General features: G+C 43.4%; 1 protein-coding gene across 1 annotated transcript in view; it reads right to left on the reverse strand.

Moving 5' to 3' along the window:
* ARHGAP35 (Rho GTPase activating protein 35) overlaps window positions 1-16575 on the reverse strand; it is a 91012-nt gene that overhangs the window by 23963 nt on the left and 50474 nt on the right. The window contains exon 3 of the mRNA XM_028742153.2: window positions 16379-16523. Within this exon, the coding sequence (XP_028597986.2) occupies window positions 16379-16523 (145 nt within the window). The remainder of the gene's footprint in view (window positions 1-16378; window positions 16524-16575) is intronic.

A 16575-nucleotide genomic window follows, 5' to 3' on the forward strand; every position in this document is an offset into this window, starting at 1 on the left:
CCTGATCTAAGCCTTTGTTGGTCTCAGTGACGGCAGTTAGTGGCTGGAAGGAGGGGGCTTTCTCACATAAAATTACTCACATAATCAGCAAACAACCAGAATCATGATTGTTTGGACCACCTTGTAAGTTTCAATATGAGAAGGATCCACTTTCAAGTTCTACAATGTTATAAATTAAAATTTAACCAAAAAAGAGCTAGGGGGCTTTATCCAAGTAAGGACGGGACTAAAATAATTTAGGAAAGGAAGAGTACTGGCCCAAATTAGACAAAACAGGGTCATCTTCAAATCATAGTTCACAAAGGTGTCACCAGGAACTCCCTCCTCCCATGGTTTGCTTTAACTATGGTTTAGCATTACACCAGCTTTGGCATAAACATAGCTACAGATAACAAAGACTGCTCTAAGAACCATAGTTTGCATGGAAGGAGAATATAAAATTTACAGAATGTACTGTGTTAAAGGAAAATGTTATGAAAATGGTATATAGATGGTATATTACACCGGTTAAATTAGCGAAAATGTTCAAAACATTTAATGTTTTAATAAGTGTTGGAAGTGTAAGAAAGTGAAGAGTTTCTGGGAGATGATATATAATGAGTTGAAGAAGATGCTGAAATATACATTTGTAAAGAAACCAGAAACTAATGTTTTAATAAGTGTTGGAAGTGTAAGAAAGTGAAGAGTTTCTGGGAGATGATATATAATGAGTTGAAGAAGATGCTGAAATATACATTTGTAAAGAAACCAGAAACTTTGCAAACTTTTCCATTACGCAGTGACAGCGGCGAGAATATTAATGGCCCAAAAATGGAAACAGGAGGAACTACCGACCCTTGAAGAATGGAGAATGAAACTGATGGATTATGCAGAACTGGATAAACTAACTGGGAAGATTAGATATCAACGAGACCGTAAGTTCATCGAGGACTGGGGGAAATTTGTAGAATATCTGAAAAGTATATGTGATGAACAAACAACGCTTGTGGGATTTCAAGAAGCTCTGTGAAAGTTGGAGGAGTATTGTAAAAAAGCAAATAAGATTAGGAGGGTATATTAAAAGGCAATATTAAATTTAGAAAATGCGTAATCAAAAATTAAATACGGGTGATTGACAGAGAAGCTGAGGGAAGTCCAAAAGAGAAAATTTGTGATAAATTCTTGATATGGTGTTTATGAATATTTGTATTGAAAATTATTGAAAATTATTACCAAAAAAGAACCATAGTTTGCAAGCCCAATTGAAGCCATTGTTTTGAGAACAATCCTGGTTAGCTTCAATTGTGTTTCTGCCAAAGCCAACATAACAATAATCAGATGACAGAAGGGAGACTGTAATTTGCCTGTGAGGGGGAGAAGGGAGATGGTGCATGTGCTTACATTATTGCAAGCCACATTTTTAGTAGTCCCAAGCCATTCATTTTCTTATCCCTAGGCTTGGCACTACAAATAAGACCTATTTTTAGCTGTTTTTAATAGTTTCCCACTCTACAGGTAGAGATTGCCTTGAAATACACCTTGCTGTTTACTTACCCAGCCAAAATTGACCATGTTGGGTAATGGCTATTACATTAAGTAGCACTAAATGGAGCCAACAGCAAGCTTAATTCATTTCCAACACACACCAAGGAAACACTAACAGTCTGCAATATTACTTACCATTTCATCCATTTACAAGATGGGGTGGATGAAGATTAATCCTGGCTTAAGAACTAAAACAGATTCTGGCTACATTAAACTAGAGTGAGGCTAGAGATGCTAAATTGGCATGGGGAAATCATTTGTCAACAGTACTGGTGGAACATCTGGACTGTACATCAGGGAAGAGGCCATAGATCAATAGTGAAGTACACGCTCTGCTTGCAGAAGATCCCCACATCTCCAATTAAAATGTCTCATAGAGGGAAAACCAAGGAGGGCCGCTGCCAGATAACATGCACAATAAGTGCCCAAGTTTCCTATTTTCTGCTTTTAAATCCACTTAAAGCAAGCAATCAACTCGACTAAAACAGAACTTCTACTTACAGTGGTACCTTGGGTTACATACGCTTCAGGTTACAGACTCTGCTAACCCAGAAATAGTACCTCAGGTTAAGAACTTTGCTTCAGGATGAGAACAGAAATTGTGCTCCAGCGGCGTGGCAGTAGCAGGAAGCCCTATTAGCTAAAGTGGTGCTTCAGGTTAAGAACAGTTTCAGGTTAAGAACAGACCTCCGGAACGAATTAAGTACTTAACCCGAGGTACCACTGTATTATAAGGATCAGGTACAACATCTGTAGGGTTTCCTCAAGACTGATTTTGAGGTGTCGTGAAACTTACTACTTAACCTCTGAGCAGAGATAGGTGAGTGTCTTCCACCCACCCATCTCTTTCCCCAAAGTGAAGCACTTTGGGTTGGATCAAAGACAAGTGAAGTTGTTTCACCTAAAGTCCATTTTCACTAACTGTTTTCCAAGCCCCTAAGAATGGAGATGTCATTCACTGATTTGTGTACAAGAGTACATCTTGGAAAAACTACCTCCAGTAGGGGACTCTTCCATCCTCAAGGATCTCATGCAATGAGTGGGCTTTATCTCCCTCCACCACCCTGGGTGTGTGGGTGTGCAGGCAGCCTTTTAATATAATCTTATTGCTATCATTGGAGAAAGGCAACCAGAAAGACTGGGTGGAGTGCAAACAACAACCCACTGCTTTTCAGCCTCCTGCTCCAAGGCCTTCGATTCTAGGTTGCTATTTGCCCCTGTCCCCCTGCTCGGAGCTATTATGGGTCTAACAATGTGGGTGGTCAGAGAAGAATCTGGGAGCTTCTAGTACTTAAGGTAAAGGTAAAGGGACCCCTGACCATTAGGTCCAGTCGTGGCCGACTCTGGGGTTGCGGCGCTCATCTTGCTTTATTGGCTGAGGGAGCCGGCGTACAGCTTCCGGGTCATGTGGCCAGCATGACTAAGCCACTTCTGGCGAACCAGAGCAGCACACGGAAACGCCGTTTACCTTCCCGCCGGAGCGGTACCTATTTATCTACTTGCACTGACATGCTTTCGAACTGCTAGGTTGGCAGGAGCAGAGACCGAGCAACGGGAGCTCACCCCGTCGTGGGGATTTGAACCGCCGACCTTCTGATCGGCAAGTCCTAGATTCTGTGGTTTAACCCACAGCACCACCCATGTCCCTTTCTAGTACTTACCCCTCCTTTGAAGTGAGCATTACACCAAGTTCCTTTTTGGGCCTGAATCTGAAGGACTTCACCAGTTATCTCTAGAAGCCAGAGATTCATCAACTACTGACTTCCTTTCCTAAAGTTCCTGCAGAAATCTCTTAAAGAATCCAGGCTACACATGAGCTTGCAAAAGTTATCATGATGTTATAATTCAGCCTCATCCTTGCCCATCCATTAGGCTAGTGTGACTGCTGGCCAAGGCAAGTGTTACACAGCAGCCTGGGCACCTCTGGGCAACCTCTAGGAATATCCCAGTTTAAAAACAATCTTTCTTGGACAGCTGGAGTTAGTTATTTGAACATGGCCAAAGAAATAGCTCAGTTACTCTAACCAGTTACTGCTTGAACAGACTCTTGGAATCAGAGCAATCTGCAATAAATTCTGGTCAAATAGGCCCCAGACAGAAATCTCAAAACACACACTCAAATACAGAACTAATTTTCCAGCTGAAAGCCTTACACAGGTATTTAGCCTAACAAGTGGGACATTCAACAAAATGTTTCAGTGTAGAACACTCCTGCTAAGGATTTAAGCCAGTCAGCCATACCATTTTCCAGTAGAGTTGGTGGCATGCCCTTCTCAGCACCCCCAGATCTTCCATCTCCCCCAACTGTTAGCATTTCATACCCATTTCACACCCCCAATCCCTTGGGTGTTTTTACGCAAACCTCAGGTTCTGTCCTGTCAAGACCCCTCCCCATCACGCGTGGTTATTGCTACAAAAGGATCCACTTGAGTTCAATAAGAATATATAGGATTGCTATGACCATGAAACAATCTAATTCAAAATGGGCCTTGATAACCCTTGGACAGTGAGCCAATTATTTGTCTTCACTTGAAAGTCTTCATCTATAGCCTAAATTATGCTGTCCGCTTACTTATCTGCCTACTCGTGCACATTCTTTCAGCTGGTGGCTGTGGAAATGGAAACCATCTGCTCAGTTCCCTCCTTCCATTTCCTATCAACTGTCCAAAACCATGTTTGCAGAAGTCTGATAGCGCTATTTTTGTTACGGGGCTTTTCTGTTTGTCTTTTGAGACCTGCACTTTTCATTATGGAAGTCACAGGGCCAATACTTTGCTGGTCTACAGCCGGGTTGCCAAACTTTGCGCCAGTGGAAGCATTTGGAATTTCGAGAAAGTCCTGTGAATGCCAGGCACAAAATGGCTTGGGGGGGGGGCATGACCAAATGGTTACCACAAATAAAAGCAGAAAAAGAGGCAGGACAAAAGAAGGCTGCGGACATATCCCACCCCCTAAAACAAGCCATCAGTGGGGGAAAAGGCACCGACATCAGCCACTACTACCCTTACTCACAGCGATAAAGTTATTTACATCTCTCCTCTGTTCAGAATGGACGGAAGGGTAGGGATTCAATCCTGCCATCCAATGCAATGTGGGCATGTTTAATGGGGCATGTTCAATGTAGGAGAGGTTGAGCCAGTTCAAGTAAGAACTGAGCAAGGGGGGGGGGGACACCTGTTTCTGGTGCATTGCGTATTTTGGAGGGGGTATTTATTGAGACCTTTTGCAAGTGTCATGGCAGGTACAGGAAGCCTCATAGCATTGGCGGCTACTGCTCTAAAGGTAACCCAGGTCATGAAGAAGACCTCACTAAGTGGAATGGAAAGTTGCTTACCCTCAAATGCATGCTACTGTGGTAATAAATTTTAATATTCCCAGGCATTTTAGTTTTCCAAATATAAATTTTTAAAATGGTTCTTTTCTGGCCGTTTCTCCCCCTTACCATCATTCTTTAATAAGGTTTTATTATTTTATATATTGATAATCATCTTGAGTTTTTTATCCTTTTTAAAAGGCGGGATAGAAATATTTAAAACTAAAAATAAACGCCAAGTTTTAGACATATCATATAGTGCAACACACCTGTAATACACTGATTAAAGGGGTTTATAGTGTTAAGGAGTGGTGCAGTTTTTCTTTTAGGGAGGAGAGTTCGGGGGCAGACTAGCCAAGCTTAGCAAAATACTCACTCCCCAGTGAAAAAAGAATTCTTGGCTCAGGATTTTTTTGACATGTGATTGTCAATACATTTACAGTGATTTGTGACATATCTGAAGACATGCCTGTTTGTCCAAGGACAGCCTACTATTATTAATAATAATAATAATAGTTACTGTGTTTGGTGTTTTTTTTACTGATTTTACTGCATTTATTGTGCTTTATTATTATTGTGAACTGCTTTGGTATTTCTCTCTGTAAATGAAAAGCAGCAGAGAAATGTTCTAATAAATAAAAGGCAACCGCTCAAAAGAGAGAGAAGCTGTTATTTGCAGAATGCTTTCTGTGGCAGACACAAGAAGTCAAATATGCATTCAACATTAAGTCAAATGTGCTCAGTGAAGCTTCACAGAACCAATCAGCCACACAAATTTCATCAGTGGGGGGGGAAAAGCCCACCAAATGCTACACTGTGCCCGCCACTATAGCGTCAGCAGTTGGCGTGAGTAGCAGGAAAAGGGCTTGGCACCGTCCTTGAAGTTGAAGGCAGGGTCAAAACACTGTTGCCTGAAGGAGGTGTAGCAGCCAGGAGAGTGAGGATTGGGGTGCTGATCAGGTGGGAAAGACCTCTGTGACTGGTCACATGGTCAGAAGAATACCAGGGAGCTCCCACCACCACCATACAAAGGAGACCAAGTATGGGGACATGGGGGGGTGACATTATGCACAGAAGGAGGACCTTTGTTGTTGAATCAACTCCTGCCAGAAATTGGACAGATTTGGTGCATTTTTTGACATCAATTGAGATTTGACTTTCCAGATATTTGTATGCTTTGTCAAACTGACTTTCATTCTTATGTTTTGTGCAAATCCGTTTTCTGTTTTGCTGTTAGCGACTCTGCGTTTCCCTCGAGGACGAAATGTGGGATATGGGCAATAAATCTGACCCTCAAAGCGGAACCTGCCTACACATTTTCACCGCCGCTACCTCATCACAAAACACTTAAAAGGGGTGCCTGGGGTTTCTAGAATGAAGCTGAGATTCCTATAATTCTTTTTAAAACCTCTTGAGAACAGCATAAAGACATTCTTAAGCTATTAGGTAATAAAGTACCTGTCCCAGCACCTTCCACAGAGCTTTCCACGTACACACAGCTGTTCAAGAATCAAACTCTGCAGCTGTGGATCTACAGGGTCCAACCAGAGCTTCACAAGCATTATATTACACTCATTCATGATGTACTGAAACAAGAACACAGTCCCAAAATCTTAGCTACTTATGTCAAGACCAGACCCCTCCTTATTCAAACTTGCCTGATGCAAGCTAAGGAAAAGTAACAGCATATAGTTGGAACCCAAGAGCTTCTTTCTTTCTGTCTTCTGAGAAGCAGACAGTTTCTCACAGCCATAGCAAACTGCATTAGAAATTTTGCTTCAAAATCAGTAAGGTGCGTTGCCATGTGGCACAGACAACTGATGTTCAGAGACAGAAGTCAAAAGTTCTCTAGGCACATGAAACTGATTGCAAAGCTGTTTGGATATGGGCTCATGTGTGTTGCTGGGAAGCACTGACGTTCATGATTAGGGGTAATACAGTGATACCTTCCATTGCACACAGGATCCATTCCAGAGCTCCAGTCGGATCCCAAGGAATTTGCAACCGGAGGTGCCTGTTCTGCGCATGCGCGCTGTGTGGTAGAACGCTTCTGTGCATGTGCGGTGAAACCCGGAAAAATACTTCCAGGTTTCCCGCATTCGCATCCTGAAGGATACGCAACCAGGGGTGTGCGTATCCAGAGGTACCACTGTACTCTCAAATTACTACACTGTTTTTAGAATACAGTACATGCTGATAATGTTAGCACCGTAACTGAGTATTGCAGATAAACAGAGAAAGGGATGCTGGTTTAGAAAAAGCAGGAATTGCCAAGCAGCATAAAATTATTCTTCAATGCAGTCTTCTGGCGTTCAAAACTTAAGGCAGCACCAGGTCTGTGTGTATGAACCAAATGGCCCACACTAATTCAGTCCAAATCTTTTGATGCAACATTCTGAATGTGTGCTACTATATGAAAAGTAAATTTCTAAATTGTTTTCTGTATTTCAAGCAAAGTTATTACCTGCTTAGCATTTGTTACCAAGAGACGTTTTGCAAGGTTCTCTGTCTTAAGATGGGTGGGGTACCCTTTACAGCAGAGGGATGCATTCCCTTCCAGCAACCACATTCTCAAGAGTGGAGGCACTAAGGCAGAACTAGTGGAGAAGTGACTGTAACATTTATCATGGTACAGCAGGCTACTTTCTATACCCACACCTCTATTCCCCATCCAGAAAAGCAAGAGGCATCAATGGTTTGCATTTGCATATAACAATAGTAAAGGTAAAGGTACCCCTGCCCGTACGGGCCAGTCTTGCCAGACTCTAGGGTTGTGCGCCCATCTCACTCTATAGGCCGGGGGCCAGCGCTGTCCGCAGACACTTCCGGGTCACGTGGCCAGGGTGACAAGCTGCATCTGGCGAGCCAGCGCAGCACACGGAACGCCGTTTACCTTCCCGCTAGTAAGCGGTCCCTATTTATCTACTTGCACCCAGGGGTGCTTTCGAACTGCTAGGTTGGCAGGCGCTGGGACCAAGCAACGGGAGCGCACCCCGCCGCGGGGATTCGAACCACCGACCTTTCGATCGGCAAGTCCTAGGCGCTGAGGCTTTAACCCACAGCGCCACCCGCGTCCCTAGCTATACAATATAACAATATAGCTAGGTAAAAACGCTGAAGGAGAGTTTGAAGCAAGGCTGGTGATGGATGTGACCGGGGGAAAGTCCCAAGGACTAGACAGAGGCCTGGAGGTCCACATATGACCCATACACACACACCCCGGCCTGAGGTAGAACTGAAAAAGCATCCAAATGAACCATAGGCTGCCTCATCCACAGTTTAGATGCATTCTGAACAGGAGCACATCCACAACCATCAAGTTTATAAACGTCACTTCTGACTACCTAAACCCAAGTAACAAAGGAAAGTTAGTATTAAGGGTATAAAGCGAGAGGGAACATTGGACTAAGTGAGGGTAGGAGACATACTTTGCTTCTGTAGGAATCCAGGTTTAGATGAATGGGCGGGAAGGAAGAGAGCTTTCAACATAACTTTCCCCTCATATAGCAGGCATTCATAAATTCTCTGGAGGCAGGAGGAGAATTACAAAAACCTGTTCCAGGTCAGTTCATTTGGAAGTTGGGGGGGGGGGGAGTGCTTCCAGACCAGAATCTGCTCAAATATGCCATGCCATTTACAAAAAAAAATATAAAAAAATAGATGAGGGTAATTCTGGTTCATATGGAAGCATCTTAAATACACAAGGTTTGTAGAACTGTATTTGCAGGGATGTGCAACCTACAGCCCTCCAGATGTTTCTGGACTACAACTCCCACCATCCCCGATTACTGGCTATGCTGGCTGGGCTGATGGGAGTTGTAGTACAGAAACATCTGGAGGGGTGCAATTTGTGCACCCCTGGCTTATCCAAACATAAATTCCAGTCTACAGAAAATGTTGGTTACAAATGTAAATAAAGGAGGAAAATCTTGCAGTGACTCAGGCTAAATTTGTGACCTGTCATTCAGTTATTAAATTTCAAGGAAAACCTGTTAGTGATAAAACAGGAAGTTAGGATTGTGATCCAATTTCAAAACCGTTGCTTCCTTGGGACCTTAGATTTTATGCCCAGCAATACATTACCACTGAGGACCAGTAGCCATTCTTGATTACTCTCTCCATTCAGAACTTTTTGTTAGCACTGCTACATGCCACAAGGCAGCTAACCATGTCTGAGAATAAATCAAGTTTCCCCGAGAATAAATTGGGTTCAGAGGCTCCGCTGCCAATCTGCTTTCTAAAGGTCTATCGATCTGCAGGGAGACATGTTTTTCAAAAGAGGAACTTCCACAGGTATAGAAAATTAAAAGTGATAAATTCATGTGATCACTCAAAAGCCTTCAGCTGTTTTACCAAATCAGTGTGGCCAAGAAAAAGGCATCTCAACTACCAATATATAAAATTTTAAAAGCCCAACTTTTCAGCCACAACAGAAAATAACAGAGGATAAAATGAGAACTATAAATGACACACACAATCTGATATAAAGCAGCCATTTATCTGCAACTTCAGGTTTTAACTTCCGCTGTGCAATGCCTGTTTCTGGCGGGAAAAGATGCTCTGTATCTTTTGCCAGTGACATCTTGATGGACTGAAGCCTGCACATTAAAATAAATGATTCTATGTGCTGTAATGCTGCCCTAACAAGAATGCCTGCTGATGCTTCATCCCCACAAAAACTTCTCGGTTATTAGTCATGATCAAGAATATCAGCAACTTTGCTTGTAGCTTGGTGGGTTAACAAAGCAGAACTCCAACCACCGAGGAATGAACTGTTTCAACAAGTGACCACATGAAGCCACAAGCAAATGCCACTCATACCACAATGTGAAACCACAGCCAAGACCCCTCCTTATAAGGAGGAAGTGGGGGACCCAGGCTGGAAGGCTAAGGGAGCAGTTTAGTCCACACAGTAGCTAACAAGACTCTTCTCATTTTTTGCTGTGATGGAGAGAGCAGATCTTTCACTTAAAAAGTATACTTTTGCAGTTTTAGCCCCAAGGGTAACAGAGCATTCATCCTAGGGGGACACACATATGCAAGGATTTCTTTTAAGGCTCCAAGATCAACCTGGAAAATAATTAAATATTAAAACAGTCCACAGATGTTATCCAATTTCACCTACCATTGCTTCCAGGTATAAAAATAATCCATATTCTGTTTGAACTTCCACAGTCAGGCACATTATGTCAATTATTGATGCAGCAAAGAGGTGAGCTGATAAGGAGCGACGTTTGGAAGACTATCACTTAGACGAGGTAGGTTTTTAAACTAGTGGATTAGGTTTAAGCCATCACTGAAAACTAGGATTCCACTGGACTCATGATACCGGTTCAATAAGCTTACGTATTATTGATATCATAATTTATGCTCCTCCAAGGAACTTAAGGCAACGTATTCATTTCTCTCCACCCACCTACCAATCTCTTTACTATAACCATTTGAAGTAGGTTAAGCGGAGAGTTCGTGACTAGCCCAAGGTCTCCCAGTAAGTTTCATGGCTGAAAAGGAAACTGAAGCTAGGCTCCCTGATGCAAACCCAACATTTGAACCGCTGTGCCATTTAGTTTAGTGGTTTTCACTCTGTGTTCTGGATAACTCTAAGGCTTCATACTGTCTTATTAGGATTTTCTCAGGTGGAAAATCAGCAATGGTAGACAGGATTCCCTGAAAAGCAGCTTGTGTATCACTGCTGATCTCTCTACAACATGTAGCTGTAGGAGAATATGAGGTGTGTTCTGGATCACATTCATGCACAATGATGGCAAAACCCCATTGGAACAGAAAGCAAGCCTAGATAATGGCCCAGAATCCCCTACAAAAGCAAACAAATTGATCTGAAGGATTCCCCTAGTACAGTGGTTTTCAACCAGTGTGCCATGGCATCCTGGGATGCCTTGAATGATGACCAGGGGTGCCACGGGCAACACTGGCCTCTGTCCCTTCCCTCCCTCCTCCGTTGCCCTCTCACATCTCTGTCTTCCGAAGGTTTGCACAGCTGTTTGTTGCAGCAGCCCTGGCTATAAGCTCCCCAGGCAAATGCTGGCTCTGGGGCTGGTTGCCAGGAGTAAGCGGCCTCGGAGAAAGCAAGCAAGCGGGCGAGGGAGGGAGCCAGTCCGCTTGCCCTTGCTGTTGAGAATAGACAGACAAGTCCCAAGCCCCTGTGGGGCAGGGTGAGGAGGCACCTCTCCTTGGGGCATGGTGGGGGTTTAGCTCAGAGACCAGGGGCAGGAGCAGCAGCTGTCCAGAGGACTCCCAATGAGAGGGGAGAGGAGAGGAGGCTGAGTGAACACTCCACAAGGAAGGGTGTTCAAAAAAGGGTGAGAAACTGCCAGCTCTGCAGACAAGGGGTGACATAATTGGGCTTCTGAGCCCTACAGGGGTGCCACAGAAAGAATGTAGTTGGTCAAGGGAGCCGTGGATTCAAAAAGGTTGAAAACCTCTGCCCTAGTATCAAAAAAACACTGTCCTAGCAACAAAAATGAAAGTGTCTGAAGGTGTACAATTAAAAGCATGCAATAGCTAATTATGTGACCAAGCAGCAAGGTTAGAATATAGGTGTGTCATCTTTCCTGCCACAAAACCCCAGGTATGTACACAACACTACCTTGGCAAGCCACATGAAAGCTTTCGTGGTGGAGGCCAATCTGGATGGCTTTGGAGTCAGCCAGAAGACAACGATTATCTTGATTGGACCATTGCATAAACTTACCCACCCACCTGCAAGTGGGTGCCCTGTTGCAGCATCAACCCAAAGCGTTTAATTTTTGAACTTCCTTTTCTTCACAGATCCTGTCTTGGCGTAGGAGGCTGGGTTGTTTGTGGCCAGAGGGTGGGGGGCTTGAAGCCAAAGTTCTATGATGCTTTCTTTAGGCAAGCCACTGTTCTTTTGTCTCACACACACCCCCACCTGAAAGATTATCCTGGCCTACCTCTCAGGGTGGGACGTGGGTGGCGCTGTGGGTAAAACCTCAGCGCCTAGGACTTGCTGATCATATGGTCGGCGGTTCGAATCCCCGCGACGGGGTGCGCTCCCGTCGTTCGGTCCCAGCGCCTGCCAACCTAGCAGTTCGAAAGCACCCCTGGGTGCAAGTAGATAAATAGGGACCGCTTACCAGCGGGAAGGTAAACGGCGTTCTGTGTGCTGCGCTGGCTCGCCAGATGCAGCTTGTCACACTGGCCACGTGACCCGGAAGTGTCTGCGGACAGCGCTGGCCCCCGGCCTCTTGAGTGAGATGAGTGCACAACCCTAGAGTCTGGCAAGACTGGCCCATAAGGGCAGGGGTACCATTACCTTTACCTTACCTCTCAGGGTTAGAATGAGATAATAAAGTGAAGCACTATGAAATGCAATATTAAATGCTTAGTATTATTACTAGTACAGATCCATGGACCTATGAGCCTTGTTTTCTCCCTGCTCCTGGGCTTGTCAGGAAAATCCCAGGCACACAGAAGCCTGTGCTTCTTCAAATTTTATGTTGACAACAAGGAATCTGAAATATTTGTTCAGCCAAGCGCAAGCGTGGTGCCAAGCAATCTGAAACTCACTTCCTCAAATAAGAAGAATTCAGGTCATTTTCTCCATACCCCACTCTAATCCAGTTGTCTTTCAGCCTTGGATGAGGTCCTGATAATGCAAACTTTCAAAGGTGGGTCTCTATTTCTACACAGCCAGGATTAAAGGAGAATATTGCAGCACTTGGAAGTCTGCATTGGGAGAGAGAGAACAGTGGTGCTATCCACAGGGTATTTCACCCCGCTGGGACTACAAGATACGGTAGCACTAAAAAAAAAATCGTGTTCTCATAGCTATTTATACAGTACTGTCTGAATACATTACCACTAAATATGTTAAAAGCAGCTGAAGGGAACAGCTTTACATGCAATGCAGAATCATCTTTCTGATCTCACAAGACACCCTCCCTTCCCCAAAATGCAGGAAGCAGTGAAGAGGTGGACTGCTGCAGCGTCTGAGGGCTAGTGTCTGATGTTGGGCCGGTATGGTCTTGAGGTGGCCAGCATTTCATGGCCATTGCAAGACCAAATGAGAATGCCTGTTACCAGCCTTGTGAGACTGGGACTTAGGAGATGCTATAAAAGGCCTTGTCCCACACCATGCAGCCTCTGTTTGGAGGCTGGGTAGGAACACTTCAATGCTGTCCAAGCTGCCTGTGAATGGGCATGCTTTTCACCTTCCCTGGGTGAAAATCATGTTATGTATGATGTAGTTCATACTTCTTCAGATTCAAAGGACCAGTGTGACAGCTGGCACGTGGGACAAAAAAAAAGGGCCCAGAAATCCCTGCCTTTTAAAATAAAGAACGTAAGAGCTCCTCCAGGGAGGGAGAGGTGTCTGTACTTGGCGAATGGGCAAAGCAACATAGCAGAGCTGGTCCGTTGATCTGTGCAACTGGTGGACGGTACCTGCTTGCAGCTTAACTCCACTCTCTGCACTCCTGCATGAGAACTTTACTGGCTTTTAAAGTCTCAAGCACCCAAGCAGCATATAAGCGATGAGACAGCCAGGCCAGTTGAATATGTGCAGAGTATGAGTTCCCCAGCCCCTTCCTCTCCCCTAACTTCTACAAATATTCACAGCTGAACTGTTATATATTTAGTAATGATTGACAGGACTGAAGCTGCCTGGTACAGAGTCAGGCAACTGGTCTATCCAGTTTAGTACTGTCTACACTGTGTGGCAGTGGCTCTCCAAGGTTTCATACGAGGGACTTTCTCATCCCTACTTGAAGCCGCTGGAGATTGAATGCAAGGCAGATGCTCTGCCACTGAACCATGGCCCTTTAAATCCATTATCAATCTCTTCATTTTCACCACAAAGCAGTCAGTTACACCAGCGGGACAGAAACCCACAAACGTGGCAACCGCAAAGCATTTTTAGTCAATGATGAATTTAGTAGCAATATGGATAAATCCTTCTGGTTTTTTTTAAAGAAATTATATTTTAGCTTAGGACTTGTTTCCTAGTTCTCTTTGTAACTGCTGAAGACCAGTAAGAGCACATCCTCTTAACACCTCCTAAGAACCAAGATCAACAGCATGAAAGCTTGGCAGCCTGTCCAAATTCATAGGGAAACTCCCTTCAGATGCAGATTTGTTTGCTACAGCCCTTGCTCGGCTGGTTTTTGAAAACGAAATGCTAGGACCTCTCGGGTTGGGTGTTGAGGTTAGGATATGGTATAATAAAGCTTACTTGTTTCACTCTAATGATGCACTGTTATCTATTCTGAGAATCCAAGACAAGGAATTATAAACCCCCTTATTTTGTTCTGTTGTCTTTGACTATTAACGGATTCAGTCAGGCACAAGCATAGCAGAAATGCCTCTGGCCAATTAGGAACTCCTGACTTAGTTTTTAGTATGCAAACATATTCATTATCACAATTATGCAGAAGGGAACACAGTCTACAATTCCAAACAACCACACAATTACCCCAGTGACTCTGAAAGCCTGAGAAATGGAAGAAGCAAAAAACTAGAGATATACCCTATGTTAACAAGGGTGCGAATTCAGGACAGAAATCCCAAAGTATGTCTGGTATCTCTGATTGTGCAAACAAGCTCCAGGGCCCAAAACAAAACATTTGGAGAACTCATGTTCCATGATTCATGCCCTTTTTCCAGGATACTCCATTCTAGGCCCCACCTTTCCTCCCCACACCACCCCAATTTTATGTTTTTTCTCCAAGTCAGCCCCAACATTTTTTGTATTTCTGCAAACCTTGGGGCTCCCCCAAAATTTCCTGAGTCCTTCCTCGAGTGCATGGATGGCCTCACAATGATCCATACACTCTGAGAACCAAGTTCACTTGGAGTATATGAGATTTCCATTAATAGGTATATCAGGTCTTTGGTATAACTCATATTAGTATGAATCAGCACTTTACTAATTTTGTCTGAATCGACTTCTGGGAAGTTGGCATTGTTAAAAAACACTAAAGATGTTTATACACAGGACAGGTTTTCCACTCAGATGAATCATCTGCAGCTCAACCCTAAGGCACGAGAACTTTCAATAAAGCTGCAGTGTTCATTTCAGGTAGAGAAATCACATGGCAGATTCTTTGTGTAGTAAAATCTTGAGTAAGAATAAATGTGTCTTGTAGTCAAGGCTTTCCAGTCATTGCTCTGAAGTTGCACCTAACAGGACAGGTGCAGCTTGGACTCTCCCCAAGCGCTGCTCCTATCTGCAGTAACATGAGCTGTTTGCAAAGGCAAAAGGAAAGTCTATTCTCTCATTAGGATAATAAAGAACAGAATGCACCAATTTCACTCTGCAGTGACTTATTTCCAAGTACCCTGAAACCAAATCATAATGCTTTTGTACGTACACACTATTTCAAAGCAAAAACCAAGCACTCTCTCAAATTATTGAAAGGGGCTAAAAAATCAAATGATGGGAGTGAAAATAAATATTGGGAGTGAAATATTGCATTCACTGTATTAGCGCGGGAAGCAAAATGGAGCTACCAAAACTGCACCATCAACTTCCATGATACAGAAATTTTACAGACACAGTAAGAAACTGAAGGCCCTTAAAGTGTTCTCCACTTGCTGAACTGCAAAAGGCAGCTGCTCTCTGCTTTAGCTAAAATGTTCTGATAGTACAGCAGAGTAACAGCAGCCCTTCATTGAGGGAAGGGATTCATCTTGTCAGAGACATGCAGAAGCATCAAATAGGAATACTTTACACCTGATAAATACCACTACAGGCAATTTCAAGTTACTTCTAACATTTGACATTTTATTATGCTTTTATATTCTGCTGGAAGCCACCCAGATTGGCTGCGGAAACCCAGCCAGATGGGCGGGGTATAAAAAATAAAATAAAATAATTATTACTACTACCGCTAAACTTTCTGGTACCTACTCAGGAGGGAGAAGTATGTTCTGATCTGGCAGAAATGAAGGCATGAGAATTTAAATATAGACGGTATAACAGGAAATAAAATAAAACAGCATGCAATTCATCTATAGACTGCTCAAGCATAAACGACATTAAGTTAAAAGCCTCCAAAGCACAGCAGGCATATCCTTCAAATACTGTTGAAACAATAAACTGTTTCACTTCTCTGCAGATGCTAATCTGTTTGTAGAACATTCCCTTTTAATTCTTTAAAACCAATACAGATAAGAGAAAATGATGTTTAGAAAGTGTTTAGTATAAATAATGTTTGGAGTTTATTTTTGTTCTTAAAAGCAATCATTTGCCGCCGCCACCACATTTTTCTATGAAATCCATTGCGGGCTCATTTTACCCAGAATTCAATGCACAACCGAAGTGACATTTTACCAACGATCTTCAATAAAGTTTGACCAAAGGTACACAAGCTACACTGCTAAATTAAGGTACATGCAAGAGCTTTCATAGCTACTAAACTGTAAGTTTCCCACCTTTGCCCACCTACCCACAAAATGCAAATGGAGCAATATATTCTTTCTGAACCAACCAAGGGGCCTTCGTAGATGAGAAGTGGCATTGAAATAAACTAACAACAACATCTCTTGCTACAAAGATCTTACCTGTTGCTTCAATGTATTCAATGCATCTCTCAATAAAAATGGGAATGGGCTTCTCTGGTGTCACTACAGTGGACAAAGGCACCCCGAAATAGTTGCTCTCCCATGTAGCCTTTGTGATAGATGGCCGAGGCTTAGGCTTTGGTTTCTGCGGAGAAGAATTTACCAGAGTTAATATTGTTGGAAACATAAATCATTAT

This window comes from Podarcis muralis, chromosome 7 (genome assembly GCF_964188315.1).
Source record: "Podarcis muralis chromosome 7, rPodMur119.hap1.1, whole genome shotgun sequence".
In the NCBI taxonomy this organism is placed as follows: domain Eukaryota; kingdom Metazoa; phylum Chordata; class Lepidosauria; order Squamata; family Lacertidae; genus Podarcis; species Podarcis muralis.